The sequence below is a fragment of the Jaculus jaculus genome, chromosome 2 (assembly GCF_020740685.1).
Source record: "Jaculus jaculus isolate mJacJac1 chromosome 2, mJacJac1.mat.Y.cur, whole genome shotgun sequence".
Classification (NCBI taxonomy): domain Eukaryota; kingdom Metazoa; phylum Chordata; class Mammalia; order Rodentia; family Dipodidae; genus Jaculus; species Jaculus jaculus.
Window position 1 is genome coordinate 7,059,367 of NC_059103.1, and position 14,391 is coordinate 7,073,757.

The 14,391-nt window shown below is 53.9% G+C and overlaps 1 protein-coding gene across 2 annotated transcripts in view; it reads left to right on the forward strand.

The window, feature by feature from the left end:
* The first annotated feature begins 561 nt into the window (after nt 1-561).
* Micall2 (MICAL like 2) overlaps nt 562-14,391 on the forward strand; it is a 32,907-nt gene continuing 19,077 nt past the window's right edge. For both annotated transcript variants that reach the window (XM_045143390.1, XR_006635750.1), the window contains exon 1: nt 562-713. In XM_045143390.1, the coding sequence (XP_044999325.1) occupies nt 571-713 (143 nt within the window). In that variant the 5' untranslated portion in view covers nt 562-570. The remainder of the gene's footprint in view (nt 714-14,391) is intronic.

Below are 14,391 nucleotides of genomic sequence, written 5' to 3' on the forward strand. Positions count from 1 at the left end.
TTATTTATTTTTTTGAGGTAGGATCTCACTCTAGGCCAGACTAACCCGGAATTCACTCTGTAAGTCTCAGAGTGGTCTGGTACTCACGGCGATCTTCCTACCTCTGCGTGCGCCACCACACTGGGCTCAAAACTTAAAAAAAGAAAGAAAGAAAACCCCCGACGCCTTCGCTGGGAGCTGTGGCTCTGCAGGCCCTGGCGGGACCCGCCTCGCCCAGGGCGCCTCACGCGCTCCGCCCCTTACCCTAGTCCCGGGGAATAGGGGCGGGGCCGGGGGCGGGGCCGGCCGGGATGGGGCGGGGCAGGCGCGGCAGAAGCCTTGCTGAGCCCTGGGGGCGTGGCCTGCGTGGCCCGGGGGCGTGGCCCGGGGCGTGGTCCGTCGGGGGCGGGGCCTGCCGGGGGCGGGGCCTGCGGCCACAGTCTGTGCTGCAGCGGCGGGCGCTCGTCTGGCGGAGGTCGCCTTTTCTTGCTCCGTTCGCTGCCGTCCCTCCGCTCGTCGGCCTTCGCCGTTTTCCCGGCCCGAGTCGGGCCTGGTGGGCGTCGGGAGCCCGGCGTCTGCCCTGCCGCCCGCATGGCCGCCATCAAGGCGCTGCAGGAGTGGTGCCGGCAGCAGTGCGACGGTTACCGGGACGTGAGCATCACCAACATGACCACCTCGTTCCGCGACGGCCTGGCCTTCTGTGCCATCCTGCACCGCCACCGGCCCGACCTCATGTGAGTGCCTGCTCGCGCCCTTGGACCCCACCACCTGGTTTCGAGGAGTGGGGAAACTGAGGCCCAGCTTTCTGCTTGCAGCTCCGCGTCAGAGTTCCTAGACACGCCCCCCTGGGGCAGAGCCATGTCCTTCGGGCGCAGCCCACCGGGTGACCCCCAAGGCTGTGGCTAGTGGCCGGGGTGCAGTCCACGAAGTGCAGCTGGGCCAGGGCCAGGACGTGGGCTGTCCCAGTGCCTTAGTCAGTCATGACTCAGGGCAGCATCCGCCTTCTCCCAGTTCACTGGGAAAGGGTGACGGACTAGCTCCTCGGGGACCTCCGAGACCCTGTACTGTGCCGGGGCCTGGCCACAAGGTTAGGGTCACTTGAGGCTTTTGGTATGAGTCCTGCCTGCCCTTTCCCCCAAGCTTCTCCATGCACCTTTGGAAATGAGATCAGAGCAGGAAGCCTGGATCTCTCTGCACCTTAGGGTGATGTAGGATGATGGAGACTGGACCACTGTCCCTGGGAGCTGATGGAGGGGGCGGTGGGGTCTAGACCTTCTCTTCCCGGAGGGTCTTGGGATGGGAAGCTAGGAGGCTGGAAGCTGGCACCATCTGTCTCCTGGATTCTGGCTCACAACTGAGTATTCCATCAGTTAGTCATTCAACAAACACCCTGGCTGAATGACTAGAACAGGGATCTAACATAGGATGGTGACCAGAGCTCCAGAAGGAGGTTTTTACAAGACCACCTGAAACCCAGAATCTTCTAGAAAACTGTCCTGACATGTGGTGGCTTGGGCCAGGGCTGGCCTGGGAGTATGTTTTCTAGAGTGGTTTTGGGACTGGGGTTAGGCAGTACTTGTGGAGCTGGTCTCACTCAGGGCCCTTGCTGTGCAGACCGGGAAACTGAGGCACAGAAAGATGGAGGCTTGTTCAGGTCACATGATACAGCAGGCAGAGCCAAGTCTGGAACCCATTTTTCCCCTGTGCCAAGCTCTTTTGTCTGGAAAGCTAGAGTCTTGGGCAAGAAGACCTCACTCTTGCCCCAAAATTGTGAAATATACCTGTGGAGTGGCCTGGGGAGTCCCCTGTGGCTCCTGGGCAGCCATCTCTGCTCCTTGCCCAGGCAGGGCCCGAGTCGCCCACAAGCAGTCAGGTGGTGTGAGCTCAGTATACCGTCATGTGGCTGAGCTTGTATACGTAGATGCCAGACTCTTGGAGAACAGGAGAGGGACTTGGAATGGAGAGGTTGGTGGCCGGTCACACTGGGGGTACAGGGTGAGACTGGCTGGCGGCCTGGCCTAGGCAGCCCAGTGGGGACAATCATGACAGGTCTTCAAGTGGAGGGGACAGCGGAACACTCATCTGCTGGTTCAGCAGCCTCGGTTGATCGTGGGCTCATTGAGACCTTTCCAGTGTTTCTTTCATCTGTTCTGAGGCTGGGAAGTGTGTGAACCTGCCCTGGTTACACGGTGCACACAGGGCAGAGGAGACATGTGCACATGTGTGGTGTGTGTGCACACACACATCCTTGCTCATTTAACTGTCGCTGTACTGTATGAGATCGCCTTGGCCCACAAATGCAGGGTACACTGTTGTGGGCCCAGTGACGCCAGAGAAGCAAGAGGCTGTGACAGGAAGGAAGCTGGAGGACGGGGCGCCGGCTGTGGGGTCATCTTACGTGCCATCGGCTTCCTCGTTGTCTCTCCCCGCTGGAAGCTGCAAGTTCAGAGCACCAGGGACCCTGTATTCCCTGCTGTATGGAACCCCGAAGGTGGACGTCCACACATAACTGGTGCTCCACAGATGGGGTATACGGGGCCGGTGGGCCGGCGGGGGGTGGGGGCTGCTCACTACCTATGCACTTGGAGGGAGAGGAGGTGACTGAACCAAAGAGGCAGAGATGGAGCGATAGGACCACCAGCCAAGGGACCCCTGAAGTCGCCAAGAGCTTGGAAAGGAAAGAAGACCCCTCCCCTGGAGTGCCTGGAGGGAGAACGACCCTGCTGCACCTTGTTTCCTGGTGTCTGGCCTTGCACACTTTGAGGACACAAACTTCCACCTATGACATGTGTCACAGCGACAATGAAAAGTGAGAGTGGGTTTTGGCAGGCTCACGGCGGCTCGTGAGGCCCTGGGTGCAAGAGGAGGGGTGTCCGCTGTCCAGGTCTGAGCCTTGGAACCCCCCACCCGTGTTCTGCGAGGCTGTGGGCCAGGCGGTGGTAGGTGTCTCTCTCACCCCCAGCCCTTCCTATCCCAGTAGCAGCCATGAGGGAAGCAAAGCCATGACACACAGGCATGGAGGAGTTGTCCTCTTGGGGGCCCTGACACCAGACGTGGGGAGTTGGTGGGGACTGAGCCCCTCAGCACTCCCGTCCACTTCTTCTGAAGGTCCTTTGGTCACAGGAAGGTGGACATCCTGTGTCCTTGTCCCTAGTTTTGCCACCAGGAAGTCCTTCCTTTTGTCTGACCTCACACCTTCCTGCTGCATGCTGAGAGTACTTCCTGTGAAACATTAGCTGTGAGGTAGCCTGGGCACCTAGCCAGCCAGGTGGGGGCCCTGTGCCGAGCCCCCATTCCTCCCACATCACTGCGTGGCTCTGTGCACGTGTGCGTGTGTGTGTGTCTCCACTCGTGGGTCAGGAAACAGGCTCACCAGTGACGCCCACTGCGAGGTGGAGAGAGGCCCAGCCCCTTGCCACGCACCCCTGCTCCACCCAGAGCTGTGAGTTTTCTGCAGGAGGTTCTCAAGAGTACCCACCCGCTCTGCCTGCGGGGCACATTTCCGCAATGACGCCACCCCTGCCGCTGCCAGGTGAGCCTGGGCACTGCCCAGCACAGTGGCCACGCCTACCCCTCCTGGCCAGCAGCCCTGCCAGGGCTGGAGTGCCACAGTGTGGCAGCCTTCCCCCTGGGCCTCACCAGGAGTCAGCCATGTGGTGCTCTTGCTGGGGAAGATGCCATGGGGAAGGCAGAGACTGGCGGTGGGTCCCGGCCAGCAAGGAGGAAGAGCGCTCCAGGCCAGCAGTGCCTTCGCCTTGGGGGCTGGGCCCTTTACGAGACTGGTAGGGGCCGGGGAGGCTGTCATTCCTGAAGTATCGTTTGTTGTTTTATTTAGTTGTTGTTGTTTATTTATTTGTTTTTTTTGAGGTAGGGTCTTGCTCTAGCCCAGGCTGACCTGGAATTCACAATGTAGTCTCAGGGTGGCTTCGAGTTTATGGCGATCCTCCTACCTCTGCCTCCTAAGTGCTGGGATTAAAGGCCGGATGTTGTCATTGTTTTTGAAGCAAGGTCTCACTCAAACTTAGGTTAACCTGAAATCATTCTGTAAACCTAGGCTGGCCTTGAACTCATGGTGATCCTCCTGACTGAGCCTCCTGCGTGCTGGAATTAAAAATCAAAGGCACGAGCCACCACAGTCACTTTCTTTTCTTTTCTTTTCTATTTTTTTTTTTTTTTCGAGGTAGGGTCTCACTCTAGCCCAGGCTGACCTGGAATTCACTATGGAGTCTCAGGGTGGCCTCGAACTCACAGCGATCCTCCTACCTCTGCCTCCCGAGTGCTGGGATTAAAGGAGTGCGCCACCACGCCTGGCTTCTTTCTTTCTTTTTGTAAGGAGAGAGAGGAAGGAGGAGAATGAGGAATGAGAGTGGGCATGCCAGGGCCTCTTGTTGCTACAAAAAAAAACCTAGACACATGTGCCACTTTGTGCATCTGGGGTACTACAGAATGGAACCCAGGCTGTCAGGCTTTGCAAGCAAGCACCTTAACTACTTAGCCATCTCTCCAGTCCCCAGCTTCTTCTTTTTAAAAATTTTTTTTTGTTTATTTATTTGGGAGTGACAGAGAAAGAGGCAGATATATATAGAGAGAATGGGCACACCAGTGCTTCCAGCCACTACAAATGAGCTCTAGATGCATGTGCCACCTTGTGCAACTGGCTTATGTGGGTCCTGGAGGCTCAAACCAGGGTCCTTAGGCTTCACAGGCAAGTGCTTAACCACTAAGCTATCTCTCCAGCCCTCCCTCCAGCTTCTTTTTAAAAAACTATTTTCATTTATTTATTTGAGACAGAGAGAGAATGGGCATGCCAGGGCCTCTTGTTACAAATGAATTCCAGATGCATGTGGTACTTTGTGTGTCTGACTTTGTGTGCATACTAGGGAGTTGAACTAGGAGCTACAGGCATTTCATATAAACACCTTGGGCTGTGGCACCATCTCCCTAGCCTCTCCTCCTCCTCCTTTTTCATCTTTTTTTAAAAAAATATTTTTTTAAAGCTGGGTGTGGCAGTACACACCTTTAATCCCAGCACTCAGGAGGCAGAGGTAGGAGGATCGCCATGAGTCAAGGTCACCCTGAGACTACATGGTGAATTCCAGGTCAGCCAGGACTACAGTGAGACCCCCCTCTACCTTGAAAAACAAAAAGAAAAAAAAAAATTTTAAGGAAAGCCCAACAGACTAGCTTTTTTTTTTTTTTTTTTTTTTGAGAGAGTGAGAAAGACAGAGAGGGAATTGGTGCGTCAGGGCCTCCAGCCACTGTTATCGAGCTCCAGATGCATGTGCCACCTTGTGAATATGTGTAACCTTGAGACTGTGTCACACTGTGCATCTGGTTAACATGGGATCTGGGGAGTAGAACATGGGTCCTTAGGCTTTGCAGGCAAGTGCCTTAACTGCTAAACCATTGCTTCAGCCCTAATTTTTTTTTTTTTTTGAGGTTGGGTCTTTCTCTAGCCCAGGCTGTCCTGGAATTCACCTTGTAGTCTCAGGGTAGCCTTGAACTCACAGTGATCCTCCTACCTCTGCCTCCTGAGTGCTGGGATTAAAGGCGTGTCTTGCCATGCCCAACCTAAATTGTTTTAAATTTATTTTTATTTATTTATTTGGAAGTGACAGAGAGAGAAAGAGGCAGAGAGAGATGGAGATAGAGATAGAGATAGAGATAGAGATAGAGATAGAGATAGAGATAGAGATAGAGATAGAGATAGAGAAGAGAGAGAGAATGCATGCACCAGGGCCTGTAGACACTGCAAATGAACTCCAGGCGCCTGTGCCACCTTGTGCATCTGGCTTATGTGGGTCCTAGGGCATTGAACCTGGGTCCTTAGGCTTCACATGCAAGTATCTTAACTGCTAAGCCATCTCTCTAGCCCTAATTTTTTTTAAATTTATTTTGAGAGAGAGAGCTGGCGAATATGGGCACACCAGGGCCTTGAACCTCTGTGAACAAACTCCAGAGGTGTGCGCCCCCTTGTGTGCATGTGCAGCATTGCATTATTGTGTCACTGTATTTGGCATGTGGAACCTGGAGATTCCAACATGAGTTCTTAGGCTTCGTAGGCAAGCACCTTAACTGCTAAGCCATCTCCCCAGCACTTTAAATTTTTATTTATTTACTTATTTATTTATTTGAGAGAGAGAGGGGGAGAGAGAGAGAGAGAGAGAAAGGGGCAGATAGAGAGAGAATGGGTATGTCTCTAGCCACTGCAAATGAACTCTAGACACATGTGCCACTTTGTGCATCTAGCTCACTTGGGTCCTGAGGAATCGAACCTGGGTCCTTTGGCTTTGTAGGAAAGCACCTTAACCACTAAGCCATCTCTCCTTTTTTTTTTTTTTTTGAAACAGGTCTCATTTAGCACAGGCTGTCCTCCATCTATGTTGTCAGAGATGACATTAATCTCCTGATCTTAGGACCCAGGTTCGATTCCCCAGGACCCAGGTTAACCAGATGCACAAGGTGGCGTATGAGTCTGGGGTTCATTTGCAGTGGCTGGAGGCCCTAGTGTACCCATTCTCTCTTCTCTCTTTCTCTGTTAAATAAATAAAAATAAGATACTTAAAAAACATTTATAAACTCCTGATCCTCCTGGGTTCACCTCCCAAGTACTAGGATTATGGGTGTGCACCAACATGCCTGGTTTATGCAGGCTGGGGACTTAACCTAGGCCTTTGTGCGTGCCAGGCGAGCACTCTACCCAGTGAGCTACCTCCCCAGTCCCAGGTTGCATAGCCAGGCGTGGTGGCGCACGCCTTTAATCCCAGCACTTGGGAGGCAGAGGTAGGAGGATCACTGTGACTTTGAGGCCACCCTGAGAATAGAGTAAATTCCAGGTCAGCCCGGGCTAGAGTGAGAGCCTATCTCAAAAAACCAAAAAAAAAAAAAAAAAATCTATTTACTTTGAGATATAGAAAATGGGCATACCGAGGCCTCGTGCTGCTGCAGACAAACTCCAGATGCCTGCACCACTCTGCGCGTCTGGCTTTATGTGGGTACTGGGGAACTGAACCCGGACCTGCAGGCTTTAGCACCTTTAACTGCTGAGCCATCTCCCCAGCCCTGTTGGTTCTGAGACAGGATCTCACTGTAGTCCCAAATGGCCTGGAACTCACTGTGTATCCCAGGCTGGCTCCACACCCATGCAGTGATCTTGCCCCGCCTCCCAAGTGCTGGGATGACAGGTTTGAGCCACCACACTGGTGTGAAGTTGGGGCCCCTTCAGCTCTGAAGGCCCAAGTCAAGTTCAAGGCTAGAAGCAGCAGGTAGTCTTGCATGAAGCCCTTGGGTGGCTGCCTCTGGCTCCCCAGCATGATGGTCAGATTGTTGCACAAGGGAGGCCATATCCAGAAGCTCGGGAGCAGCACTGAGTCCCTTCCTGGGCAGAGTGGAGGGTCAGGCGAGGCCCACTGACCTTCCTCCCACGCAGGCTGTGGTCAGCGGGAAGCTGCTTGGGCACAGAGGCTCTCTGTTCTCCAGTCCAAGGCCCACTGTCCGCTTGTCCGGACTGTCTTCCGGCCAGAGCTCTCCAAGACGGTGGGAGGGGGTGCTGCCCGCCCCCCCCCAAGGACAGCCTAACCGGGGGCTGGACTCCTGTGGGTTTGTCTCCCTGCTTGATTCCCAGGCACAGAGCTGGCTTCTGTCACTCTGCCTGGCTCCCACAAGCCCTGCACCCTGAGCTTCTCACCCCAATCTCTCCCTCTCTCTCTGCTTCAGGGCCTCTCAGTCTGTCTGTCTGTCTGTCTCTGCTCCCTTCTTGGTGGGATTATGTACAGATGGGCTGGAAGTGCCTGGAAATACCACTTAGCTGGGAATTCCCCTCCTGGCCCAGTGCCCGCTCCTGCAGAGTTGTATTTTTATTCCAGGAAATAAAGATGCGCTCTACCATGTGGGAATTTTGCAAAGGGGAGGACCAATCCCAGGAGTTCTTGGGGTGTTAGGTCAGAAGGCCCACTCCCTCCATAGTTCAAGTCCATAGTCCAGGGGCATTTCAGCTGTGCCCAACGGGACAGCATTGGTGGTAGCCTATGCTTGAGCCTCAGGTTGGCCACACACTGGCAGACAGCTGACCTCTGGACACATGGATTCATTCATTTGTTCTCTCACTCATTCATTCATTGGACTCCTGTTAAAAGAATAAGATCGGGCTGTAGAGATGGCTTGGCAGTTAAGCGCTTGCCTGCGAAGCCTAAGGACCCTGGTTCGAGGCTCTATTCCCCAGGACCCATGTTAGCCAGATGCACAAGGGGGCGCATGTGTATGGTGTTCGTTTGCAGTGGCTGGAGGTCCTGGCGCGCCCATTCTCTCTCTCTCTCCATCTGCCTCTTTCTCTCTGTTGCTTCCCCCCACCAAAAAAGATGATCATGCTACTAAAACTTGCTTAGCACACAGACAGCAGATGAATTCAAGTATGGCCGGGTGTGGTGGCGTGCACATGTAATCCCAGCCCTCAGAGGCTGAGGTAGGAGAACTGGCATAAACTCAAGTACAATCTGGGCTACACAGTGAGTTCCAGGTCGTCTTGGTCTAGAGAGTGAGCCCCTGCCTCAAAAGGACCAAAAAAGAAAAGAAAAGAAAAGAAAGAAAGAAGGAAAGAAAATTGGCCATCCTGAGCTGTGGGCTGCATGGGGAGACCCTGTCTCAAAACCATTGAGGCTCGGGCTGGGGAGGAGCTCAGAAATTAAAGGAGCTTGCTTGCTTCCCCAAATTCAGTTCCCACACACCCTGTAAAGCTGGACAGACATTGTTTGCAGCAGCAAGAGGCCCTGGCCTATGTGTGCATATGTAAAACTGATTAAATAAAAATGGGAGAGCTGGTTGTAGTGGTGTATACCTTTAATCCCAGCACTCCTGAAGCAGAGGTAGGAGGATCACTGTGAGTTCGAGGCCACCCTGAGACTACATAATGAATTCTTGGTCAGCCTGGTCCCTGGACCGAGTGAAACCCTATCGAAAAACCAAAAAAAAAAAAAAAAAAAAGCAAAACATTGGGAAAAAAAAAATCTCAGGATCTGCCCTTAAAAAACAACTGTAAGGCTAATATCAGTTGAATAGATCAAACAGTTAAATTAAAACATCAACAACAACAACAAAACACCCAGAGCCAGACATGGTGGTGAATGACTTTAATCCCAGCACTTGGGAGACAGAAGTGGGAAGATCACTGAGTTTGATGCCAGCCTGGAGCTATATAGAGTGAGTTCCATCCAGGTCAGCCTGGGCTAGAGTAAGACCCTTCCTTGGAAAAGAAAAACCCAAAAACGGTGAGGCTAGTGATCCAAGAGGGCTGTGTGGGCGGGGCTGTCTCCCCCAGGCTCATACACTGATGCGGCCTCCCAAGCCTTCACATCCTCTCGCCTCTGGGCCTGTGTGTCCAAGTGTGCCCTTTGTATGAGAACACAGGCACCCCACCATTCCACCCGAGGACCTCATGATTACTCAGTTACATCTACAATGACCGAGTCAGGTCACACTGGGAGGTGCTAGGGGGTGGAACTCCAGTGTCACGTTTTTGGTGGCCAGGGCAATAGCCACCGTCCCAGTACAGCAGGACAGAGAGCAGTGGTGAAAATCAGAGAGAGATTTGATCTGTGCTCACCCTGGGAGGGGGGACGGTTCATCTTCCAGGCACTGTCACGAGCTGTAGGTTAGACAGAGGGTGGGGCCGTCGATCATGGTCTCTGCTGTGGGCCTGCAAGGTGGTCAGAAGCAGTCCTGCATGTCAAGGGGACAGGCCGGGTCTCAGGTGAGCACACCTGCTCCAGGTTGGTGCAGCTTCACGATCTGGGGCAGTTGATCTCATCTGAGAGGTGGGGGAAGGGTCTGTCCTGGAACCCAAGGTGACTTCAGGTTTAGGAGGATGACTGAGACCTTTTGGGGTCTGGAATGGGACTTGGTGAAAGCTAACAGTTAGATGCCTCATTTGGGGGCTGGAGAGATGGCTCAGCAGGTAAGAGCCCTTGCTGAGTGAGTGTGAGCTTGGACCCCAGCACCGCGTAAAGTGCTAAGGGTGACCGCACGTGCCTGTAGCCACAGCGCCGAGTCATGTGAGGACAGGAGGAGCGTGGGGCTCGCTGGTCAGCCAGTGTAACCAAAAAATGGCAGCTCCAGGTTCAGTGAGACATTTGTCTCCAGGAAGTAAAGTGGAAGAGGGTTAGAGGAGGACACCCGACATTCTCTGCGTGCATGCATATGGGGGGCACACACGCACACTACACATGTGCACCACACAACAACAGAATGCCTTAGCTTTGAAGGGGGTGAGCTGGCTCAGGAATGACCGGCGTTCCCGGAGTGAATGGATCCGTCTCCACGCAGAGCTGAGCAGGAGATCAAAGTGAAGGCCCACCCAGAGTGAACAAGACAGGTGGCTTTCATTTGCTTTTTATTTTTATTTATATATTTGAGAGCGACAGGCAGAGAGAGAAAGAGACAGAGAGAGAGAGAGAGAGGAGAGTGGGCGCGCCAGGGCCTCCAGCCACTGCATACGAACTCCAGACGCGTGCGCCCCCTTGTGCATCTGGCTAAAGTGGGTCCTGGGGAATCGAGCCTTGAACCGGTGTCCTTAGGCTTCACAGGCAAGCGCTTAACCGCTAAGCCATCTCTCCAGCCCTATTTTTAGTTTTTAATGAGAGAAAGTGAGAGTGAGAAAGAGTTGGCATGCTAAGTAAGGCCTTAGCCACTGCTAACAAATTCCATACACATGTGTCACCTTGTGCATCTGGCTTACCTGGGTGGAATTGAACTGGGGTCTGTAGGCGTCACAGGCAAGTGCCTTAACTGCTAAGCCATCTCTCCATGCCTCATTTGCTTTTTTTTTTTTTCGAGGTAGGGTCTCACTCTAGCCCAGCCTGATCTGGGATTCACTATGGAGTCTCAGGGTGGCCTCGCACTCATGGCGATCCTCCTACCTCTGCCTCCCGAGTGCTGGGATTAAAGGCGTGCACCACCACGCCTGGCTCTTGTTTGTTTGGTTTTTTTTTTAAAGAAATCATTTATTTGCATGTGCACATGTGTATGGGGGCATGCTAGGATAAACAAACACCAGGTGCTTTTGCCACTTTTTGTGTCCGGCTTTATGTGGGTGACTGGGGAAATTGAACCTTGGGCTGGCAATCTTTGCAAGCAAGCCTCCTTAACTGCTGAGCTATCCCCCTAGCATCAAAACACATCATTTTTTTAAAGGCAGTTTTATGTAGTCCAGGCTGATCTTGAACTTGCTAGTACCTAAGTATGACCTTGGACTCTTTTTTTTTTAAAAAAAATATTTTTATTTACTTATTTGAGAGAGAGAGAGAGAGAGAGAGAGAGAATATGGGGGTGACAGGGCCTCCAGTCACTGCAAATGAACTCCATCTTAGATGTGCCACCTTGTGTATCTGGCTTACATAGGTCCTGGGGAATTGAACCTGGGTGCTTTGGTTTTGCAGGCAAGTGCCTTAACCGCTAAGCCATCTCTCCAGCCTTGACCTTGAACCTTAATCTTCCTGCCTCCAGTTTCCAGATTACAGATATGTGTCATCACACCCAATTTGTGTGAGTGCGTGCAAGGCCAGCGCTCTATCCACTGAGCCACGTCCCCAGGCCCTCGTCCCGCTTTCATGTGAGGACTCGGTGCTCTGTGTTAGAAGCGGCTTCAGAGAGCCTGGTACAGGGCCCCGTTCACCCGCGACACTGGGAATCGGACCGTGGGCCGCCATCCCCACTGCATGGGCTCCATGCAGTGCAGTCAGGTGGCAAGCCCGTTAACACGCCGCCTCAGGCCCCAGCCGCTTGGGGGTGAAGGCACTACCCACCGTACCCCAAGCCAGGAACTCAGGCCCTGGAGAGACAAAGAGCCCCTGTGAGTGTCTGTGGAGACCCAGGCCAGTGTGCCATGGAGCTGGGGAGGGGTATTCTGGCCATCGGGAAGAGTTGAGGTGAGGTTGAGGGTGGGCCTGATGCTGGAGGGGGGTGGTGGGGTAGCAGGTGGGGGAGGGGAGTATGTCTGGTGGCGGAACCCTCACAGGCCCAGGGGAGTTTGCAGTCGGTCCCGAGGGATGGCCAGCCTTGATCTTCCAGACCCGACCTGTGTACCTTGTCCGTATGCATGGCTGCTTCGTGGGGGTCTGGAAGGCTTGGGGTGCCTGGACTGTGGGATAGGCAGGGTACCAGATGGACTGCAGAGAGCTGCCGGGCTCCCCTGCGTGGACAGAGGGGAATGCAGGAGGCCAACAGCCTCCTCCCGCTGCTCTGTTTGGAGAAAAAACAAGAGGTTTTTTTTTTTTCCCCTTCCATTTAGGTCAGTGACCCTGGGGTCTGGAGAAGGGCTTGAGAGGGATGGGGGATGGGAGAGGCCAGTATGGCTGGACGGTCCTGGGCTCAGACCAGATACCCACATGCCCTCGGGCATTCCTGGGACACCGTACAGGCCTAGGTGGATGGTGCCCATACAGGTGGATGAGGGAGGCCCTCCAGATTCTGAGGAGTGTGGGGGGGCAAACCCAGAGTCGTGAGTGCACAGTGTGTGGGTGGCCTTAGCATCTGGGATGTGTTACCTGGAGGTGGTCCTGGCTGGAAGCTCTGGAAGTTTCCTGATGAGCTGAGCAGATTGAAGGATGGCTGGGCTAGAGGCCTTGGGGGAGGCTTCCTAAAGAGGTGGGCAAAGTACAGCCCCTCGCCTCCGCCCACTGTGTGACAGGAATAGCCTCATTTTGGCTCTTCTGAAAAACTGGCCCGCGTTTCTGAGGGTCCCGTGGGAAAGGCCTCGGCAGGCCTGGTTTTGGCTGGCCAGCAGGGCTCAGAGCTCTGGCATCTTGGGCCAGGTGGCTGCAGGCAGCCTGTATCATCTCCCTGTTTTGTTTGAGACACACCTGGCCTTCTTTTCTTAAAAAAAAATTATTTGAGAGAGGAAAAAGAGGAATGGGCATGCCAAGGCCTCCTGCTGTGGCAAATGAACTCCAGATGCATGTACCACTTTGTGCATCTGGCTTTAGTAGGTACCAAGGGCATCCAACCTAGGTTGTCAAGTTTTGCAGGCAAACACCGCTAACCGCTAAGCCATCTCCCCAGCCCAGGTTGGTTGTTTTTGAGGTTAGGGCCTCACTCTGGTCCAGACTGCTCTGGAACTCATTCTGTGGCCCCAGGCTGGTCTCAAACTCATGGCAATCCTCCTACCTCAGCCTCCAGAGTGCTGCGACGAAAGACGTGGTATGACTCCCATCTCACCCTTTCTGTGCTGGGGACACGGCCGTCACATACAGCCAAACCATTTTCTGAACAAGTATGAGCTCTCGGGCTGGGGATACAGCTCAGCGGAGGAGGGCGTGCTTAGCAGCATGCACGAGACCCGAGTCCTGTCCTCAAGGAAAGGAAAGAAAACAAGAAGAGAATAGGAAAAAATTCTAGCTGGACATGGAGGCTGAGGTAAGAGGACTGATTGCTGTGAGCACGAGGCCAGCCTGGGGCTACAGAGTAAGTGCCAGGTCAGCCTGGGCTAGAGTGAGACCCTACCTTGAAAAAAAGAAGAAACAAAGAAATTCAGTCTCAAAGGCTGCATTGTTCTGTGGTCAGAGAAACTGAGGCCCCGAGGGAGGAAGGACTGCTGGAGTCAGATGTTGGGCAGGCCACAGTCCCTCCCCTGTGCCAGGAAGCTTCCAGGGCAACCAGTCCACTGAGTTAGGTGGCTGCCACCCAGGACCCATATACAGCAACGTGGGCAGATGGACAGGTCGCTGTTAACAGGCTTGCTAGCGGTGCCGAGCAGGCTTCAGCTGGTGGCTCTTGTCTCTGTCGAGCCCAGGAGTTCAGATGAGGCCTCTCTCGCACTGCGTCTGTGTTTGGGGCGTACTGGGTCATGTGCCTGGAGTCTAGGGCCAGCTGGGTACTTAGCAAGGTGCGTTCTTAGCCTCGGGCTGCTGTCAGGGTTACCTGGGGCCTCACCTCATGGGCTTTCTGGGACCTGTGGTCACATATGGCCTCATTTCTGAAGGTCTGCCTCACTTGGGATAAGCAGGGCACCGGGTGGGCACTGAGTAATGCCCTGCTGTGAATCAGAGAAGTAGGGCTTGCCTGTTTCTGTGAAGCCTGGGTGCAATCCCAGGATGTTCTGTGCCTCAGTTTCCTCATCTGTGAGCAACACACTTGGCCAGTGTTCATGCCATAGGATGGTGTTTACACAGAAGATACAGGCGTTTGCGAAGAGCTCAGAACAGCCCTGGCCTCAGGAGACAGAAAATCCTATAATACAATGACAGGACAGACGAGGAGGGCAGTATGGCCAGCCAGCCTCGTGGACTTCTTTGCTCTGGATGTCAGCTCTGTACACTGCCCTGGAGTCTTTAGTGACCACCGCATTGTTCTCCTCTGAGACCATTGGCTTCCCTGACCCACTGGGTCCCTGAACTTCACCCGGGGAAGGTCCTACTCTGAGCT